This window comes from Ambystoma mexicanum, chromosome 11 (assembly GCF_040938575.1).
Source record: "Ambystoma mexicanum isolate Mex_15411 chromosome 11, UKY_AmexF1_1, whole genome shotgun sequence".
NCBI classification, from domain to species: domain Eukaryota; kingdom Metazoa; phylum Chordata; class Amphibia; order Caudata; family Ambystomatidae; genus Ambystoma; species Ambystoma mexicanum.
The window spans coordinates 942,381,077-942,408,072 of NC_090934.1; the positions used below are offsets into that span (position 1 = coordinate 942,381,077).

The window sequence follows — 26,996 nt, forward strand, 5'->3', positions numbered from 1 at the left end:
AGCCGTAACCCCTTCGCCCACCCTGATGAGATTGGGAGGATTGGCGAGCGCCACACTCGGACAGAGTTCTGAATGTTAGCATGTTAAACTTCATACAACCCACTAACGAAAAATTCAGCATTTCTGCAGACTCATCTCACTCAAAAATCTCACACAACCATCTCTCGCACAACAATCCGCACGCACTTCACAACACCGCAACAAAACATAAGCCACACCAACAGCACACGAGGACTGACATCGATCCGATACTCACACCAAAGCTCAGCACCCGGTGTATACCGAGTTGAAGCTGCCAACAGAACACCACTCCTCTCACTATCCTACCCGCGCTTCACCTACTAACCCATCCCACATTCTCGTTTACAGATCAGCCAGAGCGCCTGGGGACCAACTCCGTTGGTCCCCGGTGCGCGGAACAAATACCTTTTACATTTAACATTAATCATGACCCCCAAATTCTTGTAATACGTAGTGGTTAAAAAGCGTTCTTTTTGAAATGTCCTAACAAAAGGTTTAGCTGACACTTTGCCCTGACACATTCCATAATCTGCATTTTCTCTAAGTTAATTGACATGTGATTCTCGTGAATATACAACGAAAGCCTTCAATAAGCCTTTGCAGGCCACCTTGTGTTTTAGATAATAAGATAAGGTCGTCAGCATAAATAATCCATGCAATTTACTGTGATCCTAACTCAGGTGCATCAGAGTTGATGTTAATGAATGTATCTCCTATGTCTAGGATGAATAAGTTAAAAACTGTTGAGGCAAGTGCTTATGGCCACGGTATGCTGGAAAAGTGGATGTCATTTGGCCACCAAGGGTAAGTCTGACTTGCATGGAAGTGTCAGAATGTAATAGAGCAATCAGCTTAACTAGCGAGAAAAGACATCCGAGGTTCATAAGTTTATTTAATAATAAAGCTCTATCAATAGAATCAAAAGCCTCTCTGAAGTAACCAAATGCCAACAATAAAGGCTGTTTTGATCTTGGCAGAGAGACTTGATGGCATTGATGGATGTAATATTAATCGCTGTACCTTTTCCAGCAACAAAACCAGTTTAAAATCTATCTTGGTTTTGGGACGAGTGAATCCATTCTTGCAGGTCTCTCAAGACAATACTCGCAAAAATGTTCCCTGGAGTGTCAAGAAGGGTGATGGGTCTATAATTAGACAGATTTTGTCTATCGCCCTTCTTGAACACTGGAATAATAATGGAGTGTTGCCACGTAGTTGTTAACTTTTGGGTATTAATGATCTGCAAGAATAGATGAAAATGAATTGAGGCCCATGATTCCGGGAATTGTTTAAGCATTAAGTTTGATAGGCCGTCAGGGCCAGGGGCCTTTGAACGGCTAGATTTATTTATAAAGTATAAAATGTCCTCAACAGAAAATTTCATAAAAAAACAAACGTCTGAATATTTTAAATTAGCCTGAGCTCGAAGTTCTGGTTTGGAGTACAATTTTCATAAATGTGAGATCTATTGGCTTTCTGAGACATCATTTATTTGCCCTATAATATATTATATTGACTTTTGGGAATCTGTGTTAGTCTTACTGATTAAAGCCCAGATTTGCAAGGTATTTTTAGAGCCGATTTCTTTCAGCATACACTCTCCATCTTTCTGGTAGAGGGTGGATCGATATGCTCTTATCCAATTCCTATGTCTGGTTTTAATTAATTTTGAGGCTGACCATCTAGACTCTACAGGTAATAATAGAGCAATTTTATTTTCACGTCTGAACATGGATTTCTGTTTTTGAACACTAGAATCAAATATGTGGCTAGGTGTACATTTTTACTTGTTCGTATATTTCGTTCTAAATAATTGTAGCAAATGACTATATTCAAAATGGTCTTTGTAGCCAGAGGATTGACATTGCCTGCCTGATAGAATCTTTTAAGATAATCCCAAATTGTGTAAGATTGTCTTCTGTCCAACGCAATCTATTTTGTCCATTGTTCACCACCACAGATCTCACATTTTTGCTGTTGACGTTTTCATTAGAATTATCCTGCATATTCCACTTTAGATTTAATATCTTGTGGAAGCTCTCCTTAGATGGAAGCACTTTAAATTGTGATACTAACTAAAATAGTTCTCGATTGACATATATATAATCTATAATTGCACCAGTGTGTCCCCTCTTCCATGTATGATGGGGAGGAGTATCCTCCTGGCTAGATCCAATTACCATAATTAAATTCTTAGCCTTAATGAAAACTATGCCATCGCATCAATCTAGTGTCGGTGTGATTGCTAGGATTTTCGAAACAGTGTAGATTGAGATCACCAGCTAATATGATGTAAGGATATATATGTGCTTTGATAAACACCTGCCATATCGACTCAATAGCTCTAAAAAATGTAACAGATGCTACCGCTACCGGATTCCAGTAAATGTTAATGATAGAGTAACTAAGTTGTCTTATCTTAATTTGAATATGTTACATGTATGGATTAGGGAAGGACTGAAATTCGAGAGTGAACTTACTGCTTGTTTTCAAAGCAATCAGTAGGCCTGACATAGGGCGGCCTTTTAAGGAGCGTATGGCTCGGTTTAGGATAATGTAATAGTTATTTCATGAAGGCCTTTCCAGTAGCCATGTCTCCTATAATAAGACTATGGGCCTCATACCGAGTTGGGCGCAAAGGGATTACCGGCACCGGTAAGGACACTGGTGCCGGTAAACCCTTTGCGCCCTACTACGAGTTCCCTTAGCGAGTCCCCTCCTTAACGCCTGGTCTGACCAGGCGTTATAGACGGGACCCATTAAGGGAAATCACAGCCAATAACAGTACCACAATTTGTGGTACCGTTATTAGCTACTTCCCCATTCCCATTAAGCCCTATGGGGGCTCAAATGGGAATGGGGAATGGTTCGGTGAATGGGGACTTACTGGCCGGCCAAGGTCGAACTGGACCGGTAAGTCCCCCTTTCACCAAACCAGAGTCGGTACCGGTATGGGAGGCAGTCATGGCGCAAATAGCGCCATGACTACTTCCATACTCGGAATGAGGGCCTAGATCATGCCCTTCTAGACCATTGGTGGAGTTACTCATCAGAGGCGTATGCCCTCTAGTATTCCAGCTCGCCAGTGACATTGGAAAGATGCTTATTTGTGATGTTAGTTATGTCTGGGAGCAGGAACATTTGCAAACAGATTTGTGCTTTAAATGTAATTTTTTCGGGTATGTCAGTCATCTTGTGCCTAGCCACCAGATTATGACTTGTAGCAGCATAATCGTTTTGCCACACAACACCTATACTAATTCTCATAACCCACTTGTTGACTAAATAGCAGAGTTGGTATTATAGCTTATTACTGAAACAATTTTAGAAAGTACTCTGAGGTAATGGTAACATGCTGATTGCCCTACAAATGAACTCGGGATAACTGTAATAACACTCAAGATTCCTGCAGCAAATGCATTTCTAAGTTCAGGCTGCCTATACAGTGCAAACAATAACACATCTTGGGCCAGTTAGAACAAAGGAGGAGGGACCCACTGAGGTGAGGGAGGTTAAAAAAACAATAGTAAGCTTTGTCAATCAGAAATGTTATACAAGACCTTGCAAAAAGGAGAAGTATGGAAGGGAAGGGCACAGCTGGCAACAGCATGCCAGCTCATATTCAGACATAAATCTACTCCACAATTCGTCCACAATCTTCTCCCTCCCTACACCAGAAGGTTAGTTTGATTAGAATCAGAATCCCATAATGCACTAACTTCCAGGGCGGAAGAAGCCAGTCCCCAAAGTCGGAGGCAGGTTGCCAGAGTAGAAGACTCAGGGATCCTGTGGCATATGAAGTACATGCATGATGATATGAAAAATACATTATGAAGCAGAAAGTATTTTAAAAGAAATTTAATTTGTGAAATGGGCTCAAACCCGAGGGAGAAACTGGCTGCTTGCGATGAACCAATGTGAAGTTTTGAGAATAGAACTGAACAGCTGGCTGTTTTTCAGAAATCTTGTTCTGAGGAATTGATACAGAGAATATTTGGAGACAAAATTAAAAAATGTGGAAGACATAATGAGACAGCATAACCTATGACTTCTTTATGTTCTGGATGAAAAGGAAGGATCCAACCCAAGAAACATTCGTTTTTATTTGTAAGCCTCTTGAAGCCCTCACTTTTAAAAGCCACTATGTCCATTGATATTCAATGAAAATAGATACATGCAGAACGTTCCTCCTATAATGTGAGTAAGCTAATGGACTCAAAATAGTGGATGTTTGGTAAACTCATAGAACAGTTTGAGTTGTAGGGGACACAATCAAAATCTTGTTTCCAGGAAAATTTAAACTAATGTAGAACAATAGCATAAATATCTTCAACTCTGTTAATGGTGCAGCTCAGTTTTAAAGGCAATAAAACAGGCAGAATGGCAACTGTAGAGAACAGAAGGACACAAGATACAGTTATGTTTGATACTAAGATAGAGGCTGTGAACAAATAAAGAAACCAGGTTCAAGTGACCTTGCAGTCATCATCACATGGACCTGGAGATGCTTTTCACAGGTCTTCGAGACAAGCGGCATCCCCGGGCTAAGTCACCCACCCCATACGGATGACTCTCAGAACCACCTCTTGGTCAACAGGAAAACCTACACCTGATCTGGGAGAATTACTTCAGAATCTGGGAGGAAAAGGTTCATCGAAAATCCGCACACAGGTTCTAAAGTCAAGAAAGTAATTGGGGATCCATCCCTAATTCAGGGTACCCGGATTTTGTCAACAGGGCAAGAGGAGAAGGACTGCATCTCTCACAATCGCCTTTTCTAACCTCGGGAATACTCAGACCGGCCTAAAAAGAGGCATTTACTGGTTTTGCTCAGGAAGACTACAGGATAGTCCAAAGTACCCCACAGAATTACTGTCCAACACCCACAGATGAACTTCATGGGGAACCCATTCTCTGTCTCCAGTTCATACTCAGAAGGCAACAGGAAGCGCTACCCCTCCTCGCAGTGGAACCTACAGAAGAAACCTTACCACAGAGTGACAGACAGGAGATATTATTCTTCAGCCTCCCCACCATTCAAGGAGAAAGCTCAGGACTCAGTGAAGTTTGCAAGAGTCAGCACATCGGATCCTTAAGGTGATATTTTCAGCAGCAGACATTCAAAGAGAACATTAGCTGCCACCCATACATTGGAGAGAACATTCTGAACTGTAATCCAAGATGGTGACTGCCCTTTATAAAGACTAAGTGCAAATGGCTGAACTACCAAGCATTCCAGTGACTGTGCATACTCTGAACCGTATAGTGACCCCCCCAGCCAATTACGGTGAAACCATTCCAACCAAGCCGTCTATAAGAGCCAGCTCACAGCACAACAGGGGATGGGAGTTTTTGAGCGACAGAGTGCTAGGTCAGAGGTGGAGAAGAAGCATTGGGGGAGGCTCGAAGCAAGAGCAGAAGTTGAAGCATGTAGAAGTAGGCTGGGGAGGACTTGCCAGAGAGCAGGTGAGGAGGCAGGAGTTGATAGTGAGAAAGGAGAAGGTGGGGAGAGGGTATGAAAGATCACCAGAAGGAGTGAGGCAGGTGGAGGGAGGTAAAAAGGAGGAGAGGAAGGGGAAAGTGGAGATTAACTGTTGCAGAGAAGAGGGGGAGTATATTAAGAAGGAGGTTGGAGGTGACATCAATGGAGAAGAGGAGTGTAGTCAGGAGGAGGTTGGAAGTGACAGGGGAGTAAAAGAGGTGTGTCAAAGAGTGCATTAAGGTGGATGTTTGAAGAAGACTTGAGAAGTATATTCAAGTGGTGGATGGAGGAGACATTGGAGGAGAAACTGAGAGGTGTATCAAGGAGGGAGTTGGAAGAAGACTCGAAGAGGAGGAGCCTAATAGAAAGAGGGTCAGAGGTACGAGCATTGAAGTATGAGGTGTGTAACAGTGTTTCGAAGAAGTGCTAAGGAGAAAGAGATGAGAGGGGTAAAGAAGAGGTCCCATACGTATAAGGCCATTACGACCCATCAAGGCGGTAGAGGAGGATACCTGAGACAGGGAGGCGGCAAGGAGAACCAGACCCAGTCTATATAGCATGTCTGGAAGCCAGCTTCCTAGTGTGAAACACTGTTGTATTGCTCGCTTCTGCCAATCCTAAGGCCTAATGTACGGGTGAAAATACCCAGGTGAGGGGCGGGGGGGGGGGGGGTCTTCCAACAGCCGAGAAGTCAATTATACAAATTGTGGAATCAAGAAGAACAAGTAAAAAGGTAAAAATGAAGAAGGGAGCATATCCATGGAAGTGACCCCTGGATTATTTGAATCCCAGAAACTTCTGTTTGAATCCCACAAACTTTTGGTATGCACACAGAGATTTTGTACAAAGGAGAATACACTCCATACACTGTTGGGGTGGACACAAACTCCCCTCCACTGTCCTGACATCCTAAATAAACAACTGAAATCTACCTGGCATATCTTGGTACATATGTATTGTCCACAAGGCCGCCTGGGGCCTCAATACCTTCAACTCTCTCTTCCTAAATATCTTCCTTCTGGAGCTCTTTGCTCATCCACCTCCAACTCCCTCAGGGTCAGTCGCTTCTCCAAGCAACGAGTTGGTGGTAGATCTCGTTGTTCGGCTGGGGCCTTCCTCTGGAACAGCCTCCCTGTCCCACTGAAACTTGAAGAGAATCATCTCCAGTTCCGGAAGCACCTCAAAACCTTTCTCTTAGCTTCTGCTTTTTCTCCTCCTCTCCCCTGCTGAATACCTGACTGAAAGTGCACTGGTTACCTGGCCACCCTCTGATCTCGGGCCCAGGTCCCCTACGCTGCCAGTCGCACACCTGCACTACCTTCCTGGCAACTCTCGCACTCGGGGACTGTTTCTGTATCCCTACAGTCCCACTACCAGCACTTGACACCGGATGTCTGCACTTACCCTTGCACTTGCCACCAGCTGGCCGTACTTTTACTTACTGTTATTCTACTATCCCATTTACTGCACTATCCCCTCCCCCTTCTCCCCTGCACTTTCCCGCTTTCCCCTTCCCATGCACTTGCACGATCTGAGTGACACCTGGCCTAGTAGGATCGTTGTCTCTGTCTTCCCTCTGTTCCCCCTCCCTTGCCTCGTCGCACCTTGAAACACTTTATAAATGTGGGTTATAAATGCCATATCGTATCATATCATCATATTTGTAGCACAGGCTACAAAGCAGAAGCAAATAAGAAAGAAAAAGTGAAGGAGACAGAAGCCATAGTGGGTGCCTCAAGTGCACCAAGAGTTGCACTAGGAATTACGTCACAAGGGTCAGAGGGTGAAGGCAAAGACGAGGAAGAAAGGGTACTAAAACTAACATAGAAGGTGGTAGGTAGTCCAAGCAAATCTTCAGAAATATGGTGCTAGGACCAGGAAATGCAAGACAAACATGCTAAGAGAATACATTACAAATCTTAAAAGTAGCATGGATGGAAGCAGACAGGCCCTAAAACCCACATCTAGACTAAGATACTGTACATGCCTCAAAAACACTATTGCCTTGATTATAGAACCAGTATCCAATAGAGAACTCTTCAAAGAGATTGACAATTCTTTTTTGCAATTCTACCAAAAACGGTATGAAGAGTATAGCATTTCAAATGAAGTATTCCTGAGTGAATATAGCAACAGTCTACTTCCCCTCCCTACACCCTTATACACTTCCCGTACCTATCTCCTCGTTGGGTGAGAAAGAATAGGGAACATTTGCCCCTTTCATGGTCAGTTGGGACACTGGAGGGCCAACAGATAATACTGTCTTGTATATGTTATGAATGAAGGGTAATGCAAGAACGGGGAAAAGAGTCAGGAAGGCTCCCCACAAATTGCAAGACTCATGGTTTTAATTAGTGAATATCTAAAGTTTAAATTTCTTTTTTAAAATTAGCATTTAATAATATTCTTATGTAAATTTTGTTATATTTTGTCTTATTTATTTATTTGTTTAACATGTGATTGCTTAGTAGTTGGACATTTCTTTTCTACTTTTGTAAAAGGTTTTGTATAACCATAACACAAATAAAAAAAAATATAGCAATGGTCTTGAACTCCCACGACAACTCTAGGAGTAGCAGTTTTGGTTGAAGAAGTAAACAACACAATAAAAGAATACGGTTTAGGAAACCCCTGGTCCCGATTGGTAGGGAGCAAAAGTCTAAACTTAACTTACCCCAATGTCAAAATCCTGTTTCAATAACATGTTTACTCAGTACAAAGCTCTATACTCCAGCATTGAAAACCTAACCATTGTCTTAGGAAATGTGATCATATAGATGCATTTTGCTTCCAATGACAAGGATACATTTCACCACTAAACTATATGCGGACAATCTGGTGGTGTGTACAGTCAAGGCAGAATAAGCAAAATATGACCTATTTGAAGAAATTTAACATCTGGAGATATGACTGTATGCACAGTGAATAAAGATATCATTTTATGCCTTGGAAACAAAGTCCCGAAAGAGAAATTAGTGGCCTGTCAAAGTTATAACATTTCTATAGGGACAACATTTTAGCTAATCCAGGCATCAGGTTTAAATGTAATTATTGGAAAGAAAGTAGACTTTGGAAAGCTAGCATGCCCTGAATGCAACAACAATAGGTATGTTTAACCAATTAAGAAAGCTCCTTCAAATGACTACACAATAAAACGACAAAAGAAGGGTTTGCCTAAAATTGGAAACTCATTTTTTTTTCAAGAAACTTCATCCTAAAATCTTGAAAGACTTTACAAAAGACTGAATGGATATAGCAAGCCATACTGATCAGACCAGCTACAATTATTATTATTGTATGTATTTGTTACATGGTTACCCTTAACCTTAACAAATACATCCATGAAATAATTTAAACAATTAATACATTTCATTGGATTAGATCAGATTTAAGACATAAGAAAAACAGAGAAAGAATATACTTGCTAAAAATGATAGGGAAAAAAACCTTTACAAACACATTACACCGCTAACATGTCCACTTCCATCGCAGAAAGAAAACAGTTGCCTGCCCTACACACATAAGTACTAATATACTGGGTTCGATCAGATTCTGAAGGTTGAGGATAGAATGTAATATAAAAAATGAACAGCTGTTATAACCCATAGTTTTGGCATTAAGAAAACATCATAAACTGCCATACCACCTCTGCTGACAATAGTTCAAATTTCTCCTGCAGTTTTCCAAACTAAACACTTCTACGCTCTTTCAATGCCTGACAATCTAATAAAACATAATTCAATGTTTCCAACATGTCTGTACTATTACAAAACCTACAGTTCCTTTGCTCTATCGGGGTGCTATATCTCATTCCTGTAATTTCACGTGTCAATACCAAATTTAATCTCAATCTCATTATTTGGGTTCGCCAGAAAGCACTTGGGGACTTTATCAAGTAGGCCGGGCATACTCCGATAGATTTCACATCACGGAGTATGCCAGCGTATAACCTATATGCTCTGACCTTCTCAATTGTGTGAATCCAGTCAATTTCCAATGGCTTTTTTTTCTCTTTCTTTGGAGTGCTGCACAGTACATCACTAGAGATACCGTACTCAGCGCCAATTCTCTCATACTCCTCACTCCAATTAGATAATGACGGTCAAAAACCCTTCACCAGGAGGGATTTCAGTTCTGACCAAACTGACCCCTCCTCTGCATGCATTTGTGTATTTAGTAATGAGAGGTTATTCCAAAGAATCTCAGATTTGATTGAGGGGAAACCCAACTTATAACGAATTACAGCTGCCAGGACCCCATTGGTGAGTTTCAGGACAGTGTGCCAAAAATGAACTTCTAGAGCACCACAATCCAAGTGAACTGGGAGGCTAAGATTTTCTGCCACGGTTATTATGGGTGATACCTTCATTTTGTAAAATTCCTGGGTGGGAGATAGAGATAATTCGCCATATCTACGGTTAATCATAATAGCTTGTTCTGCCAGTGCAGTCATTTTTGCTCTATAATAGTTGTGCGGTTCTGCAGATTTCTCAGTTCAAACAACTGCATTCCCAAATAGAGAAAGCTCGGAACGCGTTCCAGTTTCACCGTTCCGAGAGACCATTGAAATTCTTTATATTTTTGCTTCATCCCAGGTCTCAGACAGAATATCTTCGATGTTAAGCTATTTATTACCAAATTGTTCACCCTGGTGCAGGAATCCAGTGCCTCTAACTTATGTTGCAGGCCAATTGGGGTATAATCGAACATTGCCAAATCTTTTATCACAGCTTTCATCAACGCATCCTTCCAGTCTGGCCCCAAAGAAGCGTGGGTCCGACCACTCCTCAAAAAAAACGCCCTAGACCCATCAGTCCCAGGGAATTACAGACCTATCACCACTGTCCCATTCCTACTAAACATTTTGGACAAAGCAGCTTACCTGCAAGTGCAAAAGTTCCTGGAGGACAACCACCTCCTAGGGCTTCGTCAATCCGGCTTCCAGCCGCGACATGGCACCGAAACGGCCCTCCTTGAACTTAAAAATCAGATGGACGATCTTAGAGATGCAGGCAAACCAGCACTACTTCTCCTTCTGGACCTATCTGCTGCCTTTGACCTTGTTGATCACAAGACCCTATGCCACCATCTCGTCACCGCAGCTAATTTCTCCCCCAGGGCCTGTAAATGGATAACCTCCTTTCTGCAAGAAAGAATAATGAAGGTTTTTTCAGACACAGCCTCTGCCAATCCCAGCCTCATTCAATGCGGCGTCCCACAGGGTTCCTGCATTGCCCCCACCCTCTACAATGTCTTCATGAGGCCCCTCTTCAAAATTCTGGACGCCCTGGGCATCTCATACACCAACTATCCTGATGACACTCAGGTGCTCATCCCCCTCTCGGGTGATTACACATCCGACCTTAACACCCTCAACTCCATCTACTCCACTATCCAATCTTGGATGGCAGAAAACTGGCTATGCCTCAATACTGAGAAAACCAAACTTCTGCTTATTGGATGCCCGTCCACCCTGGGCAGGCTGGACAAGCAATACAGCTCCTTCACCGTTGACAACATCCCCATCCTAGTCCCTCAAACAGTCAAAACCCTTGGTGTTTACCTGGATCCGAACCTGACTATGGACAGGCAGGTCAATGCCATAGCTTCTGCCGCAGCCTACCACTCTAAACTGCTCAATGCCGTGAGGCCATATCTCTTCCAACAGAACTGCCTTACGATCTCCAGGGCAATAATCGGCTCAAGGCTTGACTATTGCAATGCCCTACTCATAGGAACATCTTGCTAAACTACAACTCGTTCAGAACAATGCCCTTAGGGCTGCCACCGGCACTTCACGCAGGGACCATATCTCAGGTCTCAGAAAACAAGTCCACTGGCTCCCAGTCAAGGAAAGAATCATATTCAAAACCCTTGCCCTGACGCACAAATGCCTCCATGACATGGCCCCACTTTACCTTGTCCAAAGGATCGCCAAGCCTTGCAGCCAGAACAGCATATGCCAACATGATTACTGTTCCAAAAACCAACAAAGCACGTGCTGGTGGCACCAGCTTCCCCACCATGGCTGCCACCCACTGGAACGCCTTACCACCACACCTTAGGCTAATTGAATCCCATGGTGCCTTTCGTAAGGCCATCAAAACCAAGCTCTTTGTGTAAACCTGCAGGCCCCACATGCACATCCTAAACAATCTGTATGTTTACTGCTAATGTATGTACCAATATGTTCTGTAACATGTAATTTCAAGAACACATGATGGGCGGCTTTTTGTAACCCTTAAATATGCCTTCTTACGATCCGTTTTAAGCGCCTCAATGCCCTGTAGAGCGCTCTACAAATGTAAAAAATAAAATAAATAAATCCACATACAGTAAGTAATGCAGATTAGAATTTGCAAAGCGCAGAAACAAGCAACGCACATTTTCAAGGGCGTCATTAATGTCCGAGATAAACAAGCTGAATAGAAGCAGAACCAGAACACAGCCTTGCTTAAGGCTGTGATTTGCAGGAATCAGTGTTGACAGCTTTCCCTGACAGTTCAACCTGACATGCACCAAGGTGTTTGAGTGCAGCGCCACAGTCATCTGCATATGGACTACCCCACTGCTGTAGTTTTCACCAAAGAAGAATCCTGTTCACACCATCATAGGCCATGGAGAAGTCAATAAACACTATGTAAACAGGCGTGGACTTCACCATGGCATCTTGTTTTATCTGTCCCAGGAGGAAGGCATCAGGGTGTGTTCCAACCCTGTCTGAAACAGATTTAACCGGTGTGCATTCTTAGCCAATAAAGATAAGTCCCTCAGAAGAAGAGAGGCAAACGCCGTAAAAGGCTGCGGCGCCGTTAACCTATTAGCGCCTAATTACGAGGTCGCTTTGCGGGACCCGACCTTAACGGCTGGTTTTAACAGCCGTTAAAGTAGGGACCCGCAAAGGGACCTTGGTGCTAAGTACGGTGCCGCAATTTGCAGCACTGTACTTAGCGCCTTCCCCATTCCCATTGAGCCCTATGGGGCAAAAATGGGAATGGGAATGGGGAAGGGCCATGGCGGCATGGGGAATTACCACCCCGCCAACCTCGGAATGGGGTGGTAATTCCCCATTCCGCCATGGCGGACACCGGCATGGACCATGGTGCTAATAGCACCATGGTCCTCCGCCTGGGTCGTAATGAGGCCCATTGAGTTGATAAGACCACTTCAAATATGTTACCCAAAAGCCTAGCACAGAGTTCAGGATCTTCCTTCAGGACTGCATTGGGTAGTCCGTCTGGACCTGGAGCCCGAGAGATCTTAGTTCGGCTGATTATCAACCTAAAGTCATCTTCGTCAAAAAGCCAACTTCCACGATTCAACAAAAGACTCCAGTGCGGTATACACCTCACTGTTGGATCCCGAGTACACAGAGCCAAAGTGCTTGATCCAGATTACTTCAGATATCGGATTGACCTGGCTATGTGTTTGCAAAGACGAGACCTGATTGATCAATCTCCACAAATGCCTAACATCCCAAGTCAATATCTTTTGCAGCATCTTCCTAATTTCATTGAATACCATCTCATAGCGATAAAACCTCAACCACAATTCATATGCAGTTTTAAGAGCCCTCACCTCGATCAGCCCTCTATTTTCATGCAGTTGTCGGCGCACTCCCTCTTCTTCACTTGTACTTGGTGGTCATAATAATAGTTCCTCACCATACAGCTTTTCAGCTGTTGTTAAGTCGATAGATCTGATCCAGAACTGTGTAGTGTGAAACCCTGAGCAAAACTCCCTCGAGCTCTACCTGTGAGTATAAACCCCGTAGGGCTCGGTAGAATAATTGCATATTTTTTCTATTCCACGAAATCCGGTTTTGACCATATTAACCTTCAGTTTACTAAGGTAACTGAGTGGTGAGAACTTGCTTCAAACCAGTCGCCAGCGTAGCAAGAGTGGCAAGTGATCACTGATATTCATAGACACGACCAGCAAATGAGTAATATCATGGAAAACTTCACCAGTAGCGAGAAGTAGTCCAGGATACATTTTGATTCTTCTCTCTGACATGTTTGCTGCGGTGGAGTATCCCCAGGCAATATGCCGTTCAAGATACTAAGCCCCATGCCTCCATTAGCGCTAACCAGGCCTTTCGACGTGCAATAAGATCTCGATTATGAGAGCTACAATTATTAAGACTGACTCTCTGTGGACACAGGCAACTCCAGCCTGCCTTTATCTGGCTGGTATTCCTTTCCGGTCTTCACTGAGCCTGCTGTGGTCTTGGCTGAGCTTGCTCTTAAATCTACCTCCCAGGCCGGTCCCATTCCACTTAGTATTCTGAAGGCCATCTGTCCTAGTATCTCGCACCTTCTTGCAGCTGCAGATAATGCATCTTTTTCATCAGCTTACATTCCTACTCTGCTCAAGCACATGCCTATTTGCCTGCTTCTTAAAAAACCTAATCTTGACCCCTCCATTCTTTGTAATTTCTGTTCTGCGGTCAGCCGGCTTCTCTGGACAGGTCCTGGACTGGTTTGGTTAATTTCTCACTGGTCTGTCTCAGTCTCTTTCCCTCCCTCCTTTCACTTCTGCTGCTAAGCCTCTCACATATGTGTTCCCCAAGGTTCTGCTCTCTCTCCTCTTCTTTTTAATCTGTACATTTAGCCTCTTGCTCATCTGATTCACTCTTTTGCTTGTTAGTATTTCTCTTATGCTGACGACACTCAGATTATGGTGCGCTTAGATCTGTCTCTTCCTGCCTCTGCTGAGTGCTACCGCTCCTGCCTTCCGGCAATCCATTCCTGGATGGGCAGAAGCTGGCTTCGCCTTAATGGTGACAAAACAGAGGTGTGGGTAGTTGGTTCCTCTCCTGCACTTTCTGGTTGGTCCTCTGCTTTTTGGCCTACTGAACTTGGTCCTCTGCCCGTGCCCTCTGCGGTTGTTAAGAACCTGGGTGTTAAGTTTTTCTACTCTTTGTCCATGCAGAACTAGATTAGTGCGGTCTGCCAGTCGGTCCATTTTAGGCTTTGCATATGCCGGAAAGGTGTACCTTTTCTCCCTTCTCATTTCCGTTCTTTGGTCGTGTCTTCTCTCACGTCTGGTTCACTAGACTACTGCAATACACTGTATCTAGCTCCAACGGCCTATCTTATTCAGCATATGGAATTGCTGAAAAATTCTGCAGCTCGATTAACAATGGGGGGTCCTCAGTTTTGTCCGACCACCCCAATTCTGCTAAAGCTGCACTGCCTTCCGGTGGCCAAGCGTATTAAATTCAAAGCTCTCTGTATGGTCCACCGAGAGTTGGACTAGAATTCCTGCAGTCTAAGTTCTGACCTTCTGTCCGGGCATGCTCTTTGCGCTCTGCGTCCTACCTGAGAATTACGGTTCCCTGCATCAAGTTTTCTCATGTGGGTAGCTGATCCTTCTCAATTGCAGGGCCCTGTTGTGGAACACCACCCCTTTGTCCTTGCGTGCCACAGAGGACCACTTCTCTTTCTGCTGGACCTTGAAGGCCTTTCTCTTCACCAACTAGTTTCTCACTCTCCTTTGTTTTTCTGGATTCTTACTCTTCACCTTCTTTTTTTGGTTTCTATTTTCTATTTTCTCATCCAGACTCTGTATCTCATAGTGCGGTGATGCCCTAGCTGGTGTAGGTGCTCTCTATAAATGCTTTTTAGATTACACTACATTACAAATCTCGTAGGATTCTTCTCAAAATGGAAAACATTCTGGAAATGGATGTGCCAGGAATGATAAAAAATGTGCTTGATATTGCATAATGGTAATCCATGCAAAATACGGAATCTTGTGAACGTTTGTCTAAATGATATCCCGGTATTACAATATCTTTACTTACAGCGCTACCTGATGAAGACCTTTGTATACAATCAAGCTCCTGAAAGTGTAAAACAGCTCATACGAGACCTGAGTCAGTGTCAAGTTAAAAGATTGTGAATTGCTATCAAAGATTGATGGTGACAAAATCCAAGATCCAGTTGTAGGCAAAAGAGCAGAGAAACTCAGTTTTTTGGGTGAAGAGGTAACATGGAAACACTCCCATGCCTGAATGCATAAGAGGAACCACCCGGCTAACCTTAAAAAGCATAATTATTTCATTATCCATGTAGTCTTGAGAAAGATGGGCAAGAAAGAAGCAGCTAACTCCCAATGTGCAGACAACAAGAGGTAGATAATACACTTCAGTTTGCAAGCTGTGAGAAATAAAGGACTATATATAAAACTACAAAGTCAAGGTAAACTCTTTTTTGATTGCTATTGGGTTCCCTGACACTGCTGTATAGATAAATGGCTAAGTGAAGACCATGCTACGAAAGAAAGAGGACTACTAGGGCCAGAAGTAAGGATGCAGTGATTACAGATCAAGATGCTAAGAAGTGTAGTAATATTACTCATTAGTCCTATTTTAGCTTTGGCCATAGGTGGTGCTGAAAGTAGTAACTACAGGCCAAAACTATTGTCATGGGAACTGAAAATCTGAAAGAGATGACATGTGAGGAGAGCCACACAACCTGTGGGTGTTGTTTGTGTAATTACTTACCCATTGACTGCTCATGGCCATGATAATTCCTATTGCTATTCACTTCTAGTACCTGCCCTTTCCCGCTCAAAACACCTCTCTTTGAGCTAGCTCAATGAAGCAGTAGCATCAATTTTTGTTCTGCGACACGCCTGTCAGTGTTATTTCAAGGAAGTCTTCTGAGAGTGTGGCTTAATTGCAGCTGTAAATGCACCACTGGTGTAATAGAAATGTCACAGAAATGTCTTAACCAAGTGTGCCTTCAGTCACTTGATATATAAGCAGTATGTGTGTCCTCGCATCTGAAGTCATGGAAAAAATAAGTATTTGCAAGGTCAGATTTTTTGACTTGTGTACAGGCATTTGTCAGGCACTGCTATCATGTGGCGAGGTGCTCACACCATTTTCCAGTTGTTGCCGACTTATGGCCAAGTAGTACCATATTACCAATAATCAGTGTAGAGCAAATGCATGTGCCTGCACAAAAGCCAAAACCGTTGGCTTTTGCAATGGCTGTTTTCGTTGTACCTACTAGGACACCGAGGTTAGATAAAAAATCTAAATGAGCTCAAATTAAAAAACCCTAAACTTAACTTGTAATGTACACACTATTCTGGTCTAATTTGTGATGATGCCTTTTAATGATAAAAACTCAATTGCATAATAGTCTTTGGACAGAGGCTCTCAAATGGGCACCCCAATATATCCCACTAGGGCCATATGATAGTTATGAAACCCTATTCACTACAGATGAATCAGGTTTGCACAGGCAAACTATGACTAGCGGACCATGGCTCGAGTTAGAGTATTCATCTGGGAAGACGTGCAGATCACCATCTCTAGTGCGTCGGGAGAGCCACCAATGCTTTATTTGGCCCCCTTTGGATATCTAAAGTCTCAGATATGCTGAATTGCTTCAATAAATGATAGCTAAAAAGTCAATGAATTCCATAGATCCCATTAATCCCGTTGATGTGAGAAGTATGCCCTGCAATGCAGAGCCTCCAAAATATTCTTAAACTTGCTGAAGGGCAGCTTATTTTCTTTTAACTCTCTGCAGCCCCTTGCGCCCCTTCTCAATTTCCTGTGTCCAGAGTTGGACTCTTACATATCTGTTTGGCTGCTCTAGAAAACAAGAGAAATGTACCTGGCCCCTAATAGAAATGCTGTCTTCCATTTTTTTGTCATGGAATTAATTTCATTCTAACATTCTAAGCAAGTATGTGTTTCTTCTTCTAGAAAAAGTGCAATGACTTTGAAACATTTAGGCATTCCATTTAATGACTTCCTCTTCTAATAACTTACCTGACACTGTGGTAGGGAATACCGGCTCCAATTAGATTGAGGGTGCTATGTGGTGTATTGCAAAAAGTACAATAAGCATTCAATCTTAGCTCTTGACTTAATTGGAATTGTTTGTGTGATAAGGAAAATATATTTGATTTCTCTGAAATTGATTATCATTGTGATATATTTATAAATAGTACCGCTAATCAATTCTGCACACAAACCTCTTGAGTGATTTGTAGTGTTTGCCAGTCTGTAATGGTATTGTCATCACCTGTTAACATTGTCAACTCGTGGGTCAAAGGCAGTCTAGTTGGGCGATAATGTTAGGTTTACCAAAAGCTACTCTGCTAATGAGACTTGGGGCCTCATTACGTCCCTGGAGGTAGTAACCATGCCGCTTTTTGCGGCATAGCTACCCCCATACCGGGTACCGGGTCCGGGTTCCCTGAATGGGGAAATGCCAGGCCATTCTGACCTTGGAGGGCCCGGTATTTCCCCATTCAAAGAACCCGGACCCGGTACATCCCCATTCCCATTGGAGCCACGTAGGGGTCAATGGGAACAGGGAGGATGCTAACAACGGGCCCGTAAAACCAGGCATCCTTAGCGGGCCCCGCAAGCAGACCTCGTAATGAGGCGGTAGGGGTTACGGGGCCGGCAGCTCTACCGGCCCCATTAACCCCCTACCGCCAGGGTCGTAATGAGGCCCATGGTGTGGAAGAAACTGCACTCTAAGGATAGTAACATATATTTTGTAATAGACATTTTTAACAGTGATATAAACATGTCTCTTTTCTATACTGACCTTTCTGGGCATCCCATCAGGTCCCACACAACCTAAAATAAAAGGAAAAATACATTTATATCTTTAAAAAGACTGATAGCTCATTTACCTGAATCGGCCAATGACTGAATAAACCGGGTCAGCAAGGGACAAAGGGACCACACATTTTAGCCAAAAGGAACCCCATGGCCACAAATGTTTAGACATTCTAAAAACATTGATGTTATGAAGAGAATACCTTCATTTAAATTACTTGAATATAATACACAAGGACTGCAATACCTGTATAAAATCAATGTTCTTAGTATAGTTGTAACATTACATCTCACCTGTAATAAGAAAATATGTCACTTGCAACTGTAATAGTCGGTTAGAGCTGTGATGTGAGTTTGCAATCACTCCTTCCAGGGCCAAAATGACGTGTGAATAAATTACAGATGCCACCAAAACACTTATCTGGATGATTAGCTTTTCAGGTTCATTTAGTCTGAACTACATTTCTCTGACAATTCACATGCATTTGGTGATAGGGAGACGTTTATAGTAGTGTGCTAATTTAGTTTACGGCAATGGCAGTTTTTTCATGAAAAACACATTAATAGCTGTATATTGCCTTGTTTTTTGCAACATCACATATTTATTCATTTATCATATCAACAAATAGCAGGTCTCTTGCAATAGGGCGAGCAAGAGTATTAAAAAGAATGATGATTTTACCATGTATTATAAGGAATAACGTACCTTACGTAAAATGAGTATCGAAAGTCGTCATTGGACTGGTATTAGGTCCTCTTACCAATATCAAACTAATTGATAGGTTCAACTTCTTATCACATTTTCATAAGCACAATTGTTACTTTGTTTCACCACAACACTTGCTTTGACATACCTACCCACCATTTGTCTTTCAAGGTAGGATGGTTAGCCAAAAAAGTGCACACAAAATAAGTCTACTACTTATAAAGATTGTTTTAAGATATGAATTCATAATTTCTTATTTATTCCATACCAGCAAAAAGTGCCCGTTCGCCGAATGAGTTCTGTAGGCAGACATGACAACACTTTCATCAGTTGTTGAAAATCAATATTCCTGTAGGCCGCTGTTCCGATTCGCTTATCGCTTGATGTGCTTTGCACTCTGAAGTAAACTGCACTGAGAATGGGTGCGTGCGGCTCGCTGACATACCCCGGAGCAGACGTTGGGACGGAGGTGAGAGTTGGCATGCTGCTGCATACTGGGATCTTCCATGCTCTCTCCCCAACTGTCGCCTCACCTTGGTTTGGTGCAGTCGTTGTGGTGCATTGCGGTGTAAATATCCTGGAAACCGTGCATCCTAGGGCCTTGAAACCTGGTTTTCCAGGTCGAGTTTTGTTTCTAATGTCTAGACCAATCCTTCTACGTCGACATTGATGTTTCGCTGATTTTAAGGTGCTGAAATCCAGGGAAAGGGGTGGGGTTTTCCAAATGACAAGTAGCCAGTAATGTCCGGAAGGGTCCTAACAGGTAACTATGCAAAATTTGATGCAGATTGGTGAAACGGTATGGAATCGTATAAGGAACAACTCTTCGCCAAGCTACAAACCCACAAACAAATTTTGACTTTTATTAATATAAGATAAGATATTGCCAAACATTTATTGAGAGACATCAGAGTATGTCAATGGCAAATAGTGACATCTTAAATTTGAGTTCTTCACAGTCAATGCCCTGTAGCCCCAGGTTGGCCCGAATTGCCACAGCCGGGGGTTCATTCACAAGGGCGAAGAGTAGAGTGGTAGAGGGTATCCCTGTCTCGTCCTCCTATTTAAGGAGAAGTGCCCTGATAGAGCAGTGGTCGAAGTAAGCGGGAGTGGTTGGGAGCAGTTTTACTCTTTTTTTTATAACGTTGCACCATGCCTAGACATTTATTTTAAAAAGAAACCTTTCTGGAATGGTTTTGTTTTAAAATAAAAGTTTAAGAAGGAGTTGAAATCTGCATTTCAGTGCATAGCACCGACTTAAACTGAAAATACTGCAGGCACAGCTGCACGTGCAGTTAATGGGTAGATGGGAGGAGTGGCTTTAATCTTTAGCATGCCCCTTAAGAGGTATGAATGTTTGGTGATTAGAAAGGGGGGGGCGCTTAAATATGCATGCTGTGGGGGACAATGAATAAAGGTAATGGGGGTCATTTATAATGCAATTCTTTCCACCGAGTTTCTTTCAGCCTTTACACAGTAGTGGGGGTGCAAAGGATGAAAGGACCCAGTATGTGGTTTGTCTTGCACGTGGGAGGGGTGTGGCAATAGGCAATGGAGTTTGTGGGGGGCTGGAGTGGGCCAGCAGGGAACATAGTTCCACTACTTCTTTTTGTACAGTTTTACCACTGCGATAGTGTCCTGTTCTCAGTCGCCCTTACCGAGGGAACATGGTAAATTGTAGCCACCCAGTTCCTAAAATTAGCCCCAAAACCAAACTGGACCAGGACTTCATTCCTGAAACCCCATTCCACCCTGTAAAAAGCCTTTTCGGCATTGAAAGATGCTAAGTATGTTTCTCTAGCAAGATTTTGTGTCCGGTACAGATGGTTCAGAGTGTTCCTGATATTATCTGAGCATTGTCTCCCTCTCATGAAACCAACCTGGTCGCCCTGGATAAGTGAGGGGTGGAACTTGCTTGTCCCCCAAAATATATGCTATTATTTTAACATCAATGTTAAGCAGGGAGATAGGCCTGTAATATGCTCACTGTTTATGGTCTTTTGCTTCCTTGGGGTTGACTGTCATTATGGCCGTGAGCCTCGTTTTCGGTAACAGTTTTGCTATGAACCCCTCATTAAAGACCTACACCAATGTTGGGGCTAGGGCGGATCTAAACATTTTGTAGAACCTGACTGTGAGGTCGTCCTTCCTGGGAGATTTACGACTCTTCATACTCTTTGTCGAAAATCACCTGCTACACCGTAATCAGGGTGTCCAGTGCTAGCGCATCGTCAGCTGACAGCTCCGGAAGTCCCAACCCCTCTAAATAGGTTCTAATCCCTTTCCCGTCCCCCCTCCACTCAGTCAAATAGAGATTTGCATAGTACTGCCTAATTTCCTCTGCAAACTCCACAATGCTTCTCTTTGTTGTCACCCTTCTGGTTCTAGAACATTCACTATTCTAGACTGTGTTTGTGCCCTTAATCTCCATGCCGGCAGCTTGTCCGCCTTCTCACCTTTCTCATGGTACCTTTGCTTAAGGTGTTTCAATGCCAAGTCTGTTTTATGTGCTAGCAGAGCCTTAAGTTCCACCTTACATGCCCTGAGCTCTTTCAGCTGTGTGCAGCTCATATTCGTGTCAACCCCCCCAATGGGTGTAATTTCTCAATCCCATATCTGAGGGAATCTTCTTCTTACATTTGATACCATTTAGAACGCAGCCCTATCCCAATCAGTTTCCCCCTAATGATCACCTTAAACCATTCCTACAGATTTTCAGTATCAGGTAATATTATCCCCATAAATAATGTTGCCATACATGTAGTCGCAAGGAAACGGCATAGGCAATATTATTATGGGGATAGTATATGGGGTAAATGGGTGCAGAGGTTGCAGGGTGTCCCCCACTCCATAAAACAAAATGTGGGGGTTGCGGGGGTGTCCCCCGCAGGTTCCATCCATATGACAATGTTGCAGCAAATAAATGGCGCCATTACTGTATGGCGACATTTTTGCGGGGACAATATCACATGGAACCAGATTTTCTTGTAGTAACCTCTCCTGTATCCTTAAATTCAAAATATTCTTTAATTTTCTTAAGAATAGATTCTCCCACTGCTTTCTCCTTTAACATGTAATCACGCCAGTACCAAGTACAAGCACATGTCCATCCTCCTGACCGATGAAAGAGCACCAGAGTCGACCAACACCAAGTCTATACGTGAGGAAGACTTGTGTACAGCTGAATAGTACATAAACAGGGCTTAGGTTTGAGCCCTCACACTCCCTATTCGTGCCTTTACCTCCCATACATCCACCAATCCCAACCTCTCATAAATCTGCTTAAATGTAATAAAATCTCCACTTTTATCCCATTCTGGCTTTCTTTCGTTGAGTCCGCCTCATACTCCCCACCGAATTGACAACTACAACTCCATCAAGCAAGCCACACATAGCCTACTGTTCTGTTATCTTGCTGCTGCACTCTCAGTGGTGGCATATTGACTCTTGAAACAAACTGCCTCTCCTAAACCTTGTTCAATATATTTTTCTTGTGATCTTGTTTATCGTGCGGCAGAATACGTGCTCCACTAGTGTCTCATATGAATAGTATACGTGCAACTACTACAATATATATCATACTTGTTGCACCTTGAATGCCTTGTCAACATGTATCTTAGTCACAATGCCACGCTGACCATTTATACCATAGCTTTCATATCTATCTGATACTCCCAGCCATTAATCACGTTGTCTAGCATCAACAAAGTATATTCAAGATAACCTCACCCTGCTAACTTTAACTAAACTGCAGTTGATCCATGGTATCGCCTACTGAATGCACTGTTTAAGTTTATACCTAGCCTGATTTGCCTGTGACTTACCTTTTCAGCATTACCGCTCTTGCCGTGATCTATGGACATGCTTCTTGCTTACAATTGTTATTATCTTCCTCGTTATGACTGCCCTCAGGCTGACATTGCTTCCCACGAGCATACCTCTTCCAAACCTGCCTAGTCAAAGCCCTAACTGTAACAACAAGTCTGTCGTACATGACTGCCCCAGGCATCGAACAGACTTTAGAAAATGTTCCTACTCCTAATCTCATCACAACCAACATTTCCTAGCGACATCACGCACAGGAATTCTAAACTACGTTCGAGATTACCTAAGATTTACAAACTACCTGCCAGGTACCTTACTGCATGCGCAAATAGTAGAAGTCATCATAAGGACACTACTAAACAAAACCACGCCCTAACAAGTGCCACCACCAATCACATTGACACAATAGACAAATACCACAAACCAGCCCAGCCAAGCATAACAGACTGGCCCAACCCAACCCTGTTCTCAAAGGAGCACTTATCAACGTCAGGTCACTAATAGCCCATGCTACTGAAATTGCTGACCTTATACAAATAGGCAACTATGACTTTTTAGCCATTAGGGAAACACAGCTACATCAAGCGGCTGGCCCAGCCCTGATGCTCGCTGTCCCTACTAACTATACTATCTTAGAGAAGACAGAACCAACTCCTGTGGAGGAGGTTTAGCACTCATTGCCAAAACTAATCTGTCAATAAGAATAGAAACAGCCCTGCATCCTAAATCCTGTGAGTCCCTAACCGTCAAGCTCCTAACTTCTAACTCACAAACTATTAACATACATCTCATTTATAGGCCACCAGGACCCATTGGCTCCTTCGAAGAGGACATCTCTACGATACTCTCAGATAATTTAAAAAATACATCCCAAGCCCTTCTCTTAGGAGACCTAAACCTAGGCTTTAATGATCATAAAGATGTACAAGCCCTAAACATTGCTAATGCCCTCTCAGAGCTCAGCTTTACCCAAAGAGTGACACAGTCTACCCACGAGAAAGGCAGTATACTAGATTGGGTAGCTCACACAAATGTAACACAACTATTACATCTATCAGTCCTCAAGTATGGACTGATCACGCTCTTATAGCCTTCTCTACAGACGTTAAAACCTTCCAACCACAAAATAATACTCCAGCACCCCCAATGTTATTAAGGAATAAAAATATATAACCACATGCAGGATATTGCCGCTAATTTTACCTACCTTAAAATCACTGCCTGACACACTAGATCCCTCATCTCTAGTCAACGAGTTTAACACAGTCATGACCAATGTCTTAGACACTATCGTCCCATTAAAAATGAGAAACAGCAAACCTATAGCACAACCAAATGCCTGGTTTACCCCTTACCTAAAATCACTAAGGAAAGAAAAACACAAGTGCGAATCCTCTTGGAGACTAGTACCTTCAGAGGCGAACAAAGCCACCCTTATCACTATCTTGACTAAATACAAATCTGAAATAAAGTGAGCAAAAAAAGAAAGCTAGGACACTAGAATAATGCACGCAAAATCAGGACCCAAGGAGCTCTTTACAATACTAAAAGAATTGGAGAACCCGATCCCGCTACCTGATAACTGTATCAAAAATAAGACATGGTGCTCTGATATCCAGAAGGCCTTTAGCGACAAAATTGCCACTCTCCAAACTAAATTCGATAAGAAAAAACTAAACTTACCTCCTACAACTACCCAAACCGACAAAACAAGTACCACTGCCAAACCCGAACAAAGATTTAACTTCACCAAAGTCTCCATATTGGAGGTTGGAAAAATAATCTTATCGCTTAAACCATCAAATTGCTGAGGCGACAATTGCCCTGCTCAAATAATAAAAGATGCTGCTAGAGATTTATCGCCATTCATCTCTAAACTCAACAACTCATCTTTCTCCTTGGGTACCATACCGAGTAATCTTAAAGAATCCCGGGTCCTCCCCCTTCTTAAGAAGCAATCCCTGGACCTGGCCATACTCACAAACTACAGGCCCATCACCACAGTGCCATTTTTACTAAAGAGTTTAGATAGAGTTGCCTACTTACAGATACAGAAATTCCTGGATCTGTACCAACTCCTAGGCTCGCGGCCATCAGGTTTTAATAAGACCCAGGTTGACGAGCTGAGAGACCAAGGAAAAACGGCTCTGCTTCTCCTACTGGAAATCTCGGCAGTGTTTGACCTGGTGGATCACAAAGTGTTCTGCAACCACCTTGAGTCAGCAGCACACTTCTCGCCCCATGCCATAGCATGGATCAAATCATTCCTAAGCGAGAGAACCATGAGGGTCTTCTCTACAACAGCAGCTGCTGACCCTGCCCCTATTACTTGTGGTGTACCCCAAGGATCATGCATCTCCCCTACCATGTAAAACATTTTTATTAAGCCCCAGTTTGACGTTCTGGACTCTCTAGGTGTCACCTACACTAACTATGCAGATGACACCCAGATTCTCATCCCACCTTCGGGGGATTACAAGCAGGATTTGGCCTTGGTGAATAAGATATACCTCATCATCCAGGCATGGATGGCTCGTCATGGTCTATGCCTGAATGATGACAAAATGAAACTCATCATACTGGGAACTACACAGAACATCAAGAAACTAAGCCAGGACTACACATCTTTTGCCATAAATGGGCACATAATTACAGTTGCAAAGGAGGTAAAAACACTAGGCTTTTACCTCGACTATAACCTCACCTTGGCAAAACAAGTGAATGCTATGGCATCATGCACAGCCTACATTTGTAAGCTGATCAGAGCAGCTAGACCTTACCTCTCTTCAAATAGTTGCACCACGCTGGCAAGAGCACTTGTGGTGTCCCTACTGGATTATTGTAACACCCTCTACTTGGGATCCAATAAATATATCACGCAGAAAATTCAAATACTGCAAAACAATGCCCTTAGAGCGGCACTAGGAATCTCGTAAAGAGAACATATAACAACAATCAGAGGAAAATCCAACTGGCTCTCTACAGCTGACACAATTAAACTTAAAACTGCTTCTCTAACATTCAAATGCCTTAACAATGCGGCACCAAGCTACCTAACAGAGAGATTCAAAAGAAGAGTCACATCCAGACCAACTAGAGCAGACTATACAAACTGCCTATCAGTCCCCCCCCCTACAAAATGAGGACAACCGGGGGAAATAGCTTCCCCGTCAAAGCAGCCCAACTGTGGGACTCCCTCCCACCTACTCTAAGAACTGACCAATCTTACCCACTCTTCAGATTAAACATGATCAAATGGCTCAAAGAAAATGACCTATAACATAACTGCACTGGTTACATGACCTAGCAAATTACTGGACCCTTTGCTTCCACTGCGACAACTCCTAACCTGTATTACCTGAATGCTGTACTGACTCCATTTTTGTAATGCACCTGTAATATTTACTGTCTTCGAATTTATTTGTATTTTGATGCTTATGAAACTTTGTAACTTGTAAGCCTAAATAAAGTATTCTTATCTCTGCACCCTGATACCTCCGGGTCCGGCGCGCACTACAAATAAAGAAAGAAACAAACAAACTACTACATCGCATTTTAGTAAATCCCGTTACCCCTCCACTGTAGGCCGACACAGCCCACCCAACTTTGTCATCAGGCATTTTGGCCTTGTCGACTGCTGCCCATCTCAGAGGTCCGAACCACCAGGTACTCCCCTCTTCCTAACTTTAACAAACAAATATAACTTCTAGGGCATAGAAAAACCACTCCCCCAGTAGTTTACCTTCAGCCCCCAAGTTATACCCTACCTCCTCCTCGTCTTCTGTGAATCTCTTTCAGAGACTGCTAAACCGCCCCCTCCACCCAAGTCAGCCATCACAACACTGAACCCCCCCTGTTCTTTCACTGCAAGGACCCCCTTGCCAACGCTCCCTCCCCAACCTTCTCCTACGGGCTGCGAAATCCCAAGCGGAAAAACATTGACCCCAATGGCCACCATAATCCCAGCAGTTCAGGTGTTCTTATTGCTGGGTGAAGGCATGTTCAGCTTCTTAAACTTCCTTACTCCTTGAATTTTGCATCAGTCTTTGCTTCCAATTTCTCTATTGCCCTCCTTTCACCAGTTTCTTGAGGTTTCCCATGCCTCTTCTCTCCCACTGATCAGTTCTTCTGTCACCCTGTGAATGTCGTCTTCAGTGACCAACTGAAATTTCTTTCCTTCCCATTCAAGAGATGGAAAACGGTTATCCCCATATGTACCTACCCCATCTGTCCCTCAATCATTGCGTGAGGGGTGCAAACTTCTTACGACACATCAAGGTATAGAGGATAGGTCCTGATATATCACAACCCCAGAGGTTACATATTCGAGAAAGCCTATACATCTTGCCTTTTCCAGGATCCAA

At 43.1% G+C, this 26,996-nt stretch overlaps 1 protein-coding gene across 1 annotated transcript in view; it reads right to left on the bottom strand.

Annotated features, from left to right (window-relative positions):
- The window catches only part of LOC138505078 (mucin-5B-like), a 2,064,041-nt gene that overhangs the window by 698,473 nt on the left and 1,338,572 nt on the right, over positions 1-26,996 (bottom strand). Inside the window, exon 29 of the mRNA XM_069625397.1 lies at positions 18,088-18,119. Within this exon, the coding sequence (XP_069481498.1) occupies positions 18,088-18,119 (32 nt within the window). The remainder of the gene's footprint in view (positions 1-18,087; positions 18,120-26,996) is intronic.